Genomic DNA, 13,775 nt, shown 5'->3' with positions numbered 1-13,775 from the left:
TGGGGGGAGGGTGTTAGGGTCCATTGATGGGGGCACAACCAGCCTTTCAATGAACATTTTCATACTTAAGTAAAAATTAATGTTCAGAACAATTGTAGGGATGGGGCAGGTCCCCTGCACCCCACCCTTCCTTCTGATTCTATATGCCTGAATGTTATGTTAAACTGAATGGAAGTTGGGTGCAAGTGAAATAACTTTCCAGAACTATTTGTAGCAATTTGGAATGTAGAAAAAAATAAATCCTTTTGTTATACTTTTAAAAGTTTGTTCCTATATAAATCACTACTAATAAAAGTCTAACATTTCCAATGTTTTATTGAGCGGTCATAAAAAGTCGATGTTTGTTGGTGGAGCGAGATATTGGACCTGTCGATGAGATATTGGACTGCTTACATCACACAATGGGTGGGGTCAGCTAAATCTCATTTGCATTTGTTGGTATTCGACGTACATGTATGTAAAAAAAAAATAATAATAATAAAATAAATAAATAAATGGTATAACAAAACATTTATTGACTGTGTTCTTGGGCAAAAGCGTTTTGTCGACCCCTCGAACCAAACTGTTTTCCTTCGGCCTAACAGCCTCAGGCAAACAGTTTGGTTCTTGGGTCCGACAAAACGCATGTTCCCCTCGAACCCAGTCAATAAATGTATGGGGACACAAATTTCTAAAAAATGGTAAATGGAAAATAGCTTTCTTAAGCATCATGCATGAAATTTCAAAATCTTGCTTGTTTTAATCATGCAAAAAAGTTTGCCTGCTAGATGTTCATGATTTAAAAAAGAATAATATACACTTTCAATAAATGACCAACTTGAGCCTGAGCCCTAAACCTGGAGGTGGGGTGGGGGTAATTTCATAATAAGGGCTAAATGCTCATTATAGATATACAAACCTTATTCATCCTGGAGTCCATTGATTTAACACAGTTTCAATATAAATACATGCACAACTTCATTAGCTCTACTGTTGGACCTAAATATAAATCTTGAATCCAAGAACCATGAATTCTACCATTTTGGTAAAGAGCTATTAGAGGACTATGACTTTAATAATCAGGTGGACAGTTTGCCTGTAAAATGGCCAAAGGTAAAGATGTAATGTGTTTTCTATATATGACCACTGAAGCCCAACCCTGGGAGCTGAACCCACAACCTTGGCATCATGAATTTTACCTGTGAGATACCCATGAAAATACAGTCAAACTTTGTTATCTCCAACTCAATGGGGCCGAGAAAAAACTTTGAGATATCCAAGGGTTCGAGTTATCCAGTGTAAAATACTTTAAGAATACGTAGTTGGGACTTCCAAATCACTTCAACATATCCATGGTATTTGAGATATCCATGTTCGAGATATTATACCGAAGTTCAACTGTATATATATTGAAAATTATTCAAATGTGTTATATGTATCCAAATTAGATCCATCCTAAAACACTGGACCCAGGGGCCATGAATTTTACAATTTCAATTGCGAAAGTTGACAATATAGGCTGTATGGAAACCATCATATAATTTATCTAAATAATTCTGAAAATGAAAATCTTGCGTAGGCTATCCAAAAAGAGCTTAACAGTTAATTTAACACAAGAACAACAACAACAAAAAATGTCCAAGCAGAAAAATACAAACATTCCCAAGACCATGTATTTTGCTAAAATGGAAAATGCAATCTACATTTCACACAGAATACATGTATAAAAGTTGGAAAATTCAATCTTCCAAGATATAGTCAAGACATACCAAATCAAGCAAACAAACCTGAGTATGCTGACCATAAACTGCCTCTTTTCCCAGACAGGCAACTTGACTGGGCATTAAAATATCTAGATCTTGTTGTTATTTTGGTTCACATCAGTCAATACACAGCTTCATTGATTCTTCAACATGTTCAAGCTCAAAAGATCAGAATATCAAACAAAATATACATGTATATGTGTATGTAAGTATAACTACTTAATGTCTATTGATCACTAAATATATTTCCTGGAAATAGCAACCTATTCCTATCCAAAACAAACACATCAGGCTCCTAATAAGAAAAATATAAATCTCTTATGAAGCAAAAAAGCTTCCAATACCAGAAAGTATATGTCTAATGGAATTCTATAAATCCCTGTATATTGGCATATCCTGATCATTGAGACTTGTAGATGTACAGAGAATCAGTGGCTCTTTTACATGAAATCCCACAAAAGTCGCAGACGATGCTGGCTACATTCTTTGTTAGCACTGGCAATCAAAGAAGCAAATTAAGTAAGAAATACCTAATTTACGTGCCATAACTCTGTTTCTTCAATTTGCATTGGAGGGGAAATATGAATCAGCTGTTTCCTCCTGGCTATTTTTTTTCCAGCAGATGGATTACAAAGAGAGATATTTTCCACTGTAGAAGATTATGAATGTGTGATTACTATTATTGACTATAGCCTGAGCTTGTAATGGAGTAAACTTCAGAGGAGATTGATCCTGACATAATATATATACATGTATGCTCAAACATGCCACCACTGTACATGCAGGGCTCAACATCAAGTAATATATCCACTTTCCATGGGACATTGCTAATAAAGGTTACTTTGTCCAAATTTTTGTTCACTTGTCCCACTCTAAAAGAGCTAAGCCTATGAAAAAATTGTAGAACTTTATTTCAAGAATTAATTAGTATAATTAATCATGACTTATAAAGATTTGTTTAATCATGATCTTAAATACAGTAGCACTATCTGTAACCTAGTCTTGAGCGTGCTCGTCCATTATCAATATCCGATGATTGACTGAGTCTTTAACATAAATGAGATTATCATTTCTCCATAATGGCACAAGCATCTTTTAGGAATGGAAAAGTGTGTCTGGGTGGAGACTGACTTATCCGATCTCAAGTTGAACTTGCCATGGACAACTGGACAAATGTTAATGTTGAGTCCTGATGTATCAATGTAATGGAAACTTCTTCAACAATATTTTTTTTTCATAAAACAAAGTGTAGATTGGGTTAAATACATTATGGACTGTTACAATGGTTATCAGCCTTGATGACTCAGTGGTTAGAGATCTGACTAATAATGCAGGAGTCCCGGGTTTGAATCCCATTCCAGTCATAAATTTCCCCATTTCCTGTTACATTTGCTGCTGTGCCATGCCCTGGAAGTGACTGGTGAAAGACTTTTATGGGGGAGGAGGGGGGGAGAGACATATAAGGAGGGAGGAATTTGGTGATCACTGCTGGCCTGTGAAGCAGGTTTGTTCACCAGTGGCCAGATAGCTCAGTTGGTAAAGCACACTTCTAGAGCTCAGGGGGCCCAGGTTAAAATCCTGCTCTAGTCAGTCACTTTTTCTCCTTTCCTGTTACAAAAGAAAGGCAACTCCTGTCTTGGAAAGCGATTGTTACATTTCTGAAGTAACTCTTTTTCTGGTATTTCTTTTTCTGAAGTAATTTTTTTTTTCTAATAAAGTGAAATTAAATGTATTATATTGTGATTAGACTATATATCTGTAAAATACCAAAATAATGAATCACTTTTTAGCTTTTAAACTTATCCAACGTGGCAGCTACAACCAAATGCTCTGTTAAGCATATATACAATGTAATAGTTGATGAAAAAGAGCAAATTGTACACATGGTAAATTGCTCTATTTCAAAATTACACTCTTTTATCTTGAACACAAAATTCCAAAAATAATAAGAATCATTTACATTTAACAATGTTTTGTCAGTTAAAACCATATTAATAATTTTTTTTATTTATGCCTTCATAACTGAAAGGCCTCCCGTGTGACCTCTGAACTATTTCTTTGTGCCCACATATGGTTGCGATTAAATTAAAAGATGTGACTAATATTATATTGATTGACTAGAAAGGGGAATAGAAACCAGGCAATAAAAAACAGCTGTAGATAGTTTCTGTAAAGCATGCATTCATATGTATATGTTTATCTAGTTTGATCCACAGAGTAGATAGTTTCTGTAAAGCATGCATTCATATGTATATGTTTATCTAGTTTGATCCACAGATGAGGTAATAGTAACTTTTAAAATGTACATATAAGTTATTGCCCAAATACTGCACAGAATGTAGTATATAATCAGTTGGCCTTGATTAAAGTACATGTATTTCTTATGTATTTGCCATGTCAGTATCAAAATAATTTTAATATGAGACAAATATCCCAAATCTTCAGCAGCATTATTAACATTACAGTGAATTCCAAATGTTAATGCCCTTTAATTTGCAGATGAGAAATATATATTTAAAGTCAGGAAAAAATGTGTGTCAAATGTGCTTTCTATTTTTTCCTACTAAACTATGGATGCACTATTGTGTGAGGGTCCACTGACACTGTCATTTTTATTGCATACTTTTATCACCATTACACAGAGTAACTTCCCTTGATAGAACTCTTTTCAATGGACAAATCTCACAAGATTTTTGAGATAATTTTCCAGAAATAACAAATAATGCTACCTCATACAACACTAACAACTCGTTTTAATTTTTGTCAGTGATTAGTTTCTCTCTCTCTCTCTCTCTCTCTTTTTTTTTTTTTTTTGCTAACATTCCCTTCATTCATGCTTTTACCAACAGTATCCACTGTTCCAAGATCATGTGCTAGAGCATGTCTATCATTGTGACACAATTGCGGTGTTTTTCTTTGAAGTTTGCTGTTCTGTATTAGCAATACAGAACGGAAATACAGTGGGCGGAGCTACTTTCCATTCTGTATTAGCCCTGTATACTGTCTTGTATTAGCCAACTGTTCTGTATCTAAAATACAGCACGGTCTAAAAATAAATCTGATTCAATTTATCAAAAGCACGTACAAATAGTAAATGCTGATTTTTTTCCTATTATAAATTTGAAGAAATATTTCCTTAGGAATGTAAAATGTCAAAATTTCTCAATCACTTTTAAAAAAATTATTCCACACAGAATCTACACGTTATTTCGATTCAAACGAAAAGGAAAATTCGCAATTATGGAAAACATCCTATGTTGGAGAAATTCCTGAAAACCTGTTTGCTTTCCCTGCTTTTTGTGTCCCCTTCAAAATAGTAAAGCCAATGGGTTCATGGATGCAGCATACACTACGTGAAATTCGCACTTCCCCTCCCCCCATTTTCCACTCTTTTCGTGCAAACTCAATCAAGTCCATTTTTCAGGGTTTTTTAAAAAAATTTCATCTTAAATCCTTATCGCTGACGACTGCCGCACATCTCTTTCACTTCGTTTTTAATGTCACATTTCAATAAGAAAATAAAAATCCCTAACATCAAAGTCCATCAAAAAACTGTCTGTATCGCCTGTATGTGTATCTTTAGTTTAACTGAGATTTTAAGACCCCTGAAATAAATTAGGATCAATCTCCATCTACAACAAGATTCCACCTTATCAATTAAGACTGACTTCAAGTCTGTTACGTCTACCCCGTTGTCAAAACTAATCTGACTAAATCTTACGTTGTCCGTGGAAATATATATACTGCGGATAAATACTCCCCGTCGAGGCCTCATCTACAGAAAGAACAAACAAACTCTGGCGGAAGTTTGGATGCTGCACAGGTATGAAGTGGGCGGTGCTTTTTTTTTGATTGATCGTGTCACAAATCATTTAGAGAACTCGACAGGTTCTGTATCGTAGATACAAATTTGGGGGTGGAGACTCGTGCTACGCACTTGTCCACCCCCAAATTGTATCTATGATACAGTACCTGTCTCGTTCTCTAAATAATACTTACATCATTGTCCCTAATCCGTATGCTAGACATGTCTCCAACACAAATGAGTGTTTTATACAACAGCAGTGTTTTCCCTTTATTTCAAAATAAATTAAGGGAAAGGGCTGGTTGAAGTTTTTGAACAAAATCTTTGTGGACCTTACAACAATATTTTTTTTTTTTAATTTTGATTTCTAAGTGACATTTTTATAAATTGAAGTGGTTAATTTGGCCGATAGAAGGTTCTTATAGAGCAATATACCATTATCACCTGCATATGAGTATGACATATGGCGTTTATGTCTCCCATTTTACTAGATATGCAAGAGCATCTCCTACGTACAGATAATTATTGACAGAGAAGTTGATAATACAATTTATGATAACAACAATTTCATTTAAAGTCAAAATTTCACATATTCTGTGGTCAATACAATGACATTGTTTGCAAATATAGTCTCTCGATCGTTAAGTCAATTAATGGCTTGGAAAAAATTATACAAGACCTAAAAAAGTTCATCATGCAAATTTCAAAACACTGCTGTAAATAATAGTCAACAGAACATGACTGTCATGAGTCAAAGAGATGGCAACATCTTCAAAGATTGTGTAGAGAAAGAAAAACAAGTTTGCTCCAAACTACGGGTTCGTACAGTTAACAATACTGATGCATCTGGTAATAAAAATCAATGTCATGCAAAAAGAATACAGTTAATTTACCTAATGATGCAAATCTCTTCTGTAACAGTTTTTCTTCTGTTCGTGGAACTCTTATGTAAAGGAGGTAGCAACAATATTAAGATTAATTCCAATCACTTGAGCGTTTATTGTCACACTGATTTTAATACGTAAAGTCGGGTTTGTTTTTACACGGAGCACCTGTTGGGTTTGTGTGGGGATTTTGATTTTATGATTTTCTTTTGCATGTAGTTTATGTTTTTAAGATACACAGCGATTTAAAACACTGTGTTGTTATTTAAACATCATGTTATAATATAACAGAGAATCATACTAATGTAATCCGGCTTTTTTCACCCCCTCCCCCGACTTCTGCAACTTGTAAGCCTTGGTATTATGGCGAAGAACGAAAAATATATGTAGGCCTATGTTATGAGGACAGCACCACTGTTTATTGTATTTCATTCAGGCTATATGATTGAAACAGGTCTCACTCAACACATGTGATCAGATGGGGATGGAGGTTATAGGATTAGAATGACAAATTTCGCCTTTTCATTGTACCTTGCTTTTTTAAGTCTTTCAATTACAAATATTCATGAAATGTTTGTTTGCCATTATGTTCATGTAATGCATGTCTGAATACATGCAGTGAAATGAGTGACGATTCTTGAAGAACTTTATTTTTTAATGAATTAGCCTGTTATCAGAATCTTTTTTTCTTACAATATGAATTATACCCAAAACTTCATATATGCAAAATTACAGACCAATTCCCTTTGAAGTTAGATTTCCGTAATTTGAACATAGAAATATTATGATGCAAATGCTGCATTTATCCACTCCTTCTCTGTTGTGTTTCTCCGTCTATTAAGAAGTAAAACAGTTAGATGTTTCTTCAATTTATTCACTGGCATTTTGTTAATATAAAATCTCATTTTTGATAAATATTTGTCAATGTTTGGCTTAGGACAGAGAAAATAAATGTGAGAAATTTTTGCCACCAGAACACCTGCAGACACTCCCCCCCCCCCCCCCCCCTTATTTTGAACAAGATAATAAGCATAATTTTAGAGTGCTTTTGATATTTTGAAGTACATATATAGATATTGTTTGAATTTTAATCTTCATGGCACATTGAATTGTGGAGCATGAATTTCCAAATTTTCTGGAATTTTTACAGATACTTTTTTTTTAAATTTGCTATGCCAAGTTGAACATTGTTGTTAAGGAAAATTATGAAGAGATCTATATGGCATACTTGTAACAGAATGAAATGGTCCTTGAATATCATGAATACGGTTAGGCCATCTTTAAAAAATTGTTTGGTTGCCCTCTCCCGACTGACTAGCTAAAAACGGCCCAACTGAAAACTTTTTTTAACCTCCATAGCAATTAATTTTTTTATGCATTCTGGAAAATAGATTTTGAAAATTCAGCATTGATTTTGAAATTTTCGTTGAAAAAAAAATTGTCACCTACCTATGGACTCAATTTTTTCATCCTGATTTTAAAGTTCGCCTTACAGATGGGGCGTTATTGTTTCAACACATGGCTTAATATATAACAGTTTAAGCGAATGTCACAGCATTTTTCAATTCCTTCTTTACCAAATTTCTTTTTTTTTTCCAAGTATGTAAACATACTACACTGTACATGTAATTGATAATTTTTTCTTCCATTACCTGTATGTAAATTGGGTTATGCAGAAACTTGAGTTGAATGCTAAGTGTGTATTCATTGTTGGAATGCAAATGTTTTCTCTCTGTTACACAACTACATTCAACCTGGTTGAATACAGTGTAATGAAGAGAAAACCTGTGGGTTCAGGCAGTGTAGCAGAATATTTATGTTTTATATGATATTTGTAATATTTCAGGATATTGTTAAATGGCCGAGTTTGGACCAGACTCAGGAGGACGAATAAAGGTACAGCAACAATGATTTATGAATTGAAGAAGTTCAAAATTTTTAACTATATCTCAGGATAATGGCTCTCATCAGAGTTAATACATATTCTATGTACCTACAATTTAAAGAATGGAAAGGATCAGCTCTAAATGCTGTTTGATTTTTTTTAAAGTGAATTGCATTTTAGTAAACATTAAATTAATCATTAAAACTGCCTTCCAATCAAATAATTCATACGTATAGAGAATTTTTTCCCAGTCTTTTGTTATTCAAATTTATTTGTTGTGTAGACATTTTGAAATCTCCAGTGTGCCCTGGTTATCTTATCTAGGGCCTGACAATTGTAAAGCCAGTTATTTATGGAAACATATCTCGGTATTTTGGAAAGAAAAGGGATGAGGATGGACACACTCACCAATGGACGGTTTATGTCAAACCCTATAAAAATGAGGTACAGTCTGTAGTTTATAGAATCTGAAGTTTATGTCTATTTAAAGGGTGATTTAAAAAGTAGTATAAAAAATAATGCTAAGATAAATGTAATTTTTTTATACTCTAAAGTTAAAAATTTTTAGCAACTGTTTAAATCATTTACTTGACTTTTCAGGATCTGTCGACATATGTGAAGAAAATCAACTTCAAACTGCATGAAAGCTACCCTAACCCAAACAGAGGTACTGAGAAAGTGTAGAAACCTTATTTCAGATTGATTATTAATATTGTTTGCTTAACATAGTCTGAAATAAACATAACATATTTCACTTGTATTCTTTTAATATGTAGTTTCTTGATATGGTAAAACTTTTTTATGTCTAGTCTTTGTTATCTTTATGTGCATCTTTAGCTGAGTAACAAAGTTCACTTCTTAAACCCATGTATTCATTAAAACATTTTATTTTCTAAGATATTTTGTACCATTGAGATTTATAAGTCCAAAACCTCTTAATTCTCTTTGTGTTAAAATGAAAAGATAATTTGATAAAACACAATATATGTACTGTAAATTTCAATCATATTATATCTTAAATAGCATTTGAGTGACTAGTAATGAAGTGTCACATCATAGAAACAGGTATGAATATCACCTGAGAGTTTATCTTATCTTAGATTAAGTAAGAAACTAATGTCAGCAGGTAATCTTAGAAACACAACTGAGTGTGCTGCATATGCTTCATGCATATTAGTTGTGTGAAATCAAATCCAATGCTTGTAGGCAAATCTTACTCTATACAAAGATGAATGCTTTATAGGATATTGGCAGTAATGGTCTTGAAGAGGCATTTATTGCGTTTGTTGATATCCTATGCTGAAATTGAATGTTTCATACTAAAAAAATACAGTTGAACTTCGTTATTTGGAATACCAGGTCAAGTTCGAGATAGCAAGATTTGACTGTATATGGTTTCACCTATTTTACAAAGTTTAAGTAGTATGGTAATGTTACATATTTTTATTTTTCAGTGGTAACCAAACCTCCTTATGAAGTCACAGAAACTGGGTGGGGAGAATTTGAAGTTGTTATTAAGATTTACTTCAATGATCCAAATGAAAGACCAGTAAGATTTATTCGTTATTTAGTTTTGTCACATCAGAGAATATACATGTATCTGTTAACTTATATTTTTCTCACTAGTGAATAATATGGAAAAATTCATTTTAAAAAATTGTCCTTTATAATATATACTTCTTTCATGGGCATCAAAATATGATTTGATTTTGTGTAGTGCATGTATAAATTTCTAAACTACAGCCACTTCTTCATAAATTTAGCATTAGGGATGCATGATTTTATTGGTAGACCTGTTATATTGTGATTTTTTTATTGCAAGGTACATATCGTGATATGGACACCAAAATACTGGTATTCAGAATGTAATTATAAATTCCTGAATTAATTAATTTTTTTAGTTCCAACTCTTGAATTACAATTACTGGAATTGTAAAAAAAAAAAAAGTAAAACAGTAAAACAACAGCATCCCAGCATTCATAACATGCTTTATTAATATATAAATAAAAATAAAATAAGTGAAGTTCTATATTCAGAATATATTTGTTAGAAAAATTATTGATATTCATTTGAAATGTGATTTTTTTTCTTTTAGTATGAACATTCAATTTCAGCATATTATATCAACAAACACAATAAATGCCTTTTCAAGACCATTAATGCCATAGTAAAAATTGTGTGTAAAAATATTATGATATTACTGTGATTTTTTGGAAAAAATCATTATGTCACGACACAAAAGTTTTGGGGATACGCGTCCCTATTTAGCATGAATGCATTTACATTGGGATTTTTTTGTTGTCCCCTCTAGGTCACAATTTATCATTTACTGAAACTGTTTCAAAGTGAGACTGATATTATGCTGGGAAAGAAGTCCCTTGTTGCTGAATACTATGATGAAATGGTATGAAACTAAACAGGAAAGAGTTTTACTTCATTTGTTTAAATTATCCTTCAGACAAGAGGATGAAGATCTGTGTGGTGTATATGTACTAGTATCTTAAGGCACCAAAAGAAAATGAACTACATTCATGTTGATTGATTACGTATTATAGCTCAAAATTGAGAAAAAATATTTTTTACACTTCTTAAATTTGCTTTGACGTTAGTGGCGTTTTTAAATCCCATGTATTGAACAAGTCTTACATCATAATTTTTCAAGAAATTTACATTGTAAATTACTATGATAAAGCTTTACATTGTACATTGAAAATTCAATTTACATTGAAATGATAAAGAAGCATATCACTTTCAGATCTTTCAAGACCCAACAGCAATGATGCAGCAACTGTTGAACAGCACAAGACCTGTGGCAATAGGAGCATACAAACATGAAACTGATTGTAAGTAATGGTGTGATGAAATTGAGTATGAATACTGGTACATGTAACAGAAGTCAATCTCTATTAATTTCTCACAAGCTCAGTAAACCACCTCAACCTTTCTAGAATCCAAGGGCTTCAAAATATAATTTCTTGTATTCTTGTCATGAAATTTCTTTTGTTAAACCCATACTTTGTTTAGAATAAAGAAATGACAAAAAGTTCTCAAACTATATCTGATCCTTTGTGAAGATCATAAAAATAAAACTTATTTCAAAACAAAATGTTTTCCTCTGATAAAGAATTGATGGCAACCATTTCCTGTATTACTGATCAGTTTTCAGTACTTTTTGCTTACTTACTAGTATACTTAAATAAATTAACACTCTTAAAATTTAGCCCAATTGTCCTCTTTACTCACTAGGTCAATCATAAATTAGTTCACTAGAGTTTTAATAACAACATGTATAAGCTTTAATCATTTGTTAGTGGACAAGAAGCAGAGCTAAATGCACTAAAAAATGATTACCGCTACAATAAGTAGGTTTACAATATTGTGAAGTTTTCATAAACTACTGGTGCTTAATTTTTGCAGTTGAAGAAAAGAAAGAAAAAACTATAGAGAAAATTTTAGCAGCTAAAACAAAAATAAGATACGAGATCCAGGAATTAAATGAAAGGTTAAAGAAGAAAAAAGAGAGTATCCAGATTTTAAAAGACCATACTGAAAAGCTAGAGGACGCTGATGTCACAGATGTGGAGAATGTCACATGACCAAGTCAGCAGTGTCTATGGCTTGCTCGTTTATTGATTGAAAATTATACTGACATTTTCAGTGGAGTAGAAATTGAATATAGAAAACCAAATGTTGTACTTCAAATTTCCACTATGTGTTCATTGCTTTGAATGATTTTTTTTCTTGTATACGTGAACATTTGTTTTAGAAATAAAATAGAATAACTTCTAGCTTGATTTTTTTTTCTGTGCAGGGAGATATTTTTTATGTCACTTGAGTAATTCAGTTTAGGACTACTATTTTTTGTTTTTATTTTTTTTTTTGGTCCAAAAACCAATCATAAACTACTTCACATTTCATTCTTCTCAGATTCCTCTCTGAAATAATGAGCCAGTTGCAATTTTGGAGCACATTGTAAATTTCATGGTCTTCACACCCTATAACATTAGGGAGTACATGTATGTCTTAAGCTTTCAAAATTAATACATTACTTTTCACTCCCAAACATCAAATAGGTAGACAGCATATTAAGCATATTAAACAAAGAATCCTGCTTGTAGAAATCTTTTTTTCTCCCTGGTCCATTTCAAGCCCCAGGGTGGGATGAGGTGTTTATTCAAGTACTGAAACTGCATTACATCTCTGATAATATTTTTCTTTACCTTTGAACACCTTGCAGACAAACTGATTTATGTGCCTATTCAAATTGCCTGCATAATGGATTTTTTTATCTACTGATGATTGTTTAAAGCTTCAGTAAGATGGCACATTATTTCTTCAGTGTACAGAAAGGGAAAAAGAATGTAGTTATTAAGTAAGAATGTTATTTTACAGGCTGCTGATTTATACATGTCCCAGACTGATCAACAAATTAGAGGCAAAGCGATAGTAATTCATTTTGGAGAACATCGATCTGTAAACGTTTTTTACTCATCTCTTTGCTTATATTAATTAACATGACCCTGTAAGGAAAAAAAATGATAGAAAAAAAATTTGTAACTTGTGTGTACATGTACCAGGATATACTATAGTATATGTGATCAAACACGTTTAGTTTTCAACCTAGAAAGATTTTTGGAAAACAGATTTTTCATAAACTTGAGTCAATAAAGAGCCATGAAGTACAGTACCGGTAATCAATATGATCACAATAAGCACAATTTTTATGCCCCTCCATGAATATGGCCAGGGCATATAGTGTTTGTCATGTCCGTCTTCCGTCCTTCTGTCCTTCCGTCTGTCCTTCCGTCACACTTTGCGTTTAGCTCTGTTCAAAGCTCAGTTTCAAAGAAACTATCCAAGATATTTTTATCAAACTTCATATGCTGATAGATATTGATGAGAGCTATGCAACTGCATCAACATTTTTTGACCTTGACCTTTCCTTTGACCTTGACCTCACTTTTCTTAAATTAGTGTTTAGCTCTGTGTTAAAGATACCATTCAAGATAGTGTAATCAAGCTTCATATATTGATACATACTGATGTAAGCTATTCAACTGCATCAACATTTTTTGACTTTGACCTTTCTTTTGACCTTGCCCTCACTTATCTTTAATTAGTGTTTAGCTCTGTTTTAAAGATACCATTCAAGAGAGTGTAATCAAACTTCATATGTTGATACATACTGATGTAAGCTATTCAACTGCATCAACATTTTTTGACCTTGACCTTTCTTTTGACCTTGACCTCACTTTTCTTAAATTAGTGTTTAGCTCAGTTTTAAAGATACCATTCAAGATTAGTGTCATCAAACTTCATATGCTTATACATACTGATGAGAGTTATTCAACTGCATCAACATTTTTTGACCTTGACCTTTCTTTTGACCTTGACTTCACATTTCTTAAATTAGTGTCAAACTTCATATGCTGATACATACTGATGAGAGCTATTCAAC

At 32.7% G+C, this 13,775-nt stretch overlaps 1 protein-coding gene across 1 annotated transcript; it reads left to right on the top strand.

Moving 5' to 3' along the window:
- The first annotated feature begins 8,236 nt into the window (after positions 1-8,236).
- Positions 8,237-12,105, top strand: LOC133172381 (YEATS domain-containing protein 4-like). The gene is made up of 7 exons (XM_061307252.1): positions 8,237-8,327; positions 8,641-8,760; positions 8,917-8,983; positions 9,771-9,865; positions 10,629-10,721; positions 11,073-11,160; positions 11,735-12,105. Exons 1-7 carry the CDS (start codon positions 8,289-8,291, stop codon positions 11,911-11,913), a joined length of 681 nt encoding a protein of 226 aa, XP_061163236.1. The 5' UTR covers positions 8,237-8,288; the 3' UTR covers positions 11,914-12,105.
- The last annotated feature ends 1,670 nt before the right edge of the window (positions 12,106-13,775 follow it).

Source organism: Saccostrea echinata, unplaced genomic scaffold, assembly GCF_033153115.1.
Source record: "Saccostrea echinata isolate AGI-Se365-2 ecotype Australia unplaced genomic scaffold, CSIRO_AGI_Sech_v1 ptg000054l, whole genome shotgun sequence".
Taxonomy (NCBI): Eukaryota; Metazoa; Mollusca; class Bivalvia; order Ostreida; family Ostreidae; genus Saccostrea; species Saccostrea echinata.
The sequence above is the reverse complement of the archived record's forward strand: the minus strand, read 5'-3'. Positions and strand labels throughout refer to the sequence as shown.

Bases quoted from the DNA above. Each gene is read 5' to 3' on its own strand.
- LOC133172381 (XM_061307252.1), top strand. From the start codon at position 8,289: ATGGCCGAGTTTGGACCAGACTCAGGAGGACGAATAAAG. The intron at 8,761-8,916 runs GTACAGTCTGTA...TTGACTTTTCAG, and splicing joins TCAAACCCTATAAAAATGAG to GATCTGTCGACATATGTGAA. The intron at 11,161-11,734 runs GTAAGTAATGGT...TAATTTTTGCAG, and splicing joins ATACAAACATGAAACTGATT to TTGAAGAAAAGAAAGAAAAA.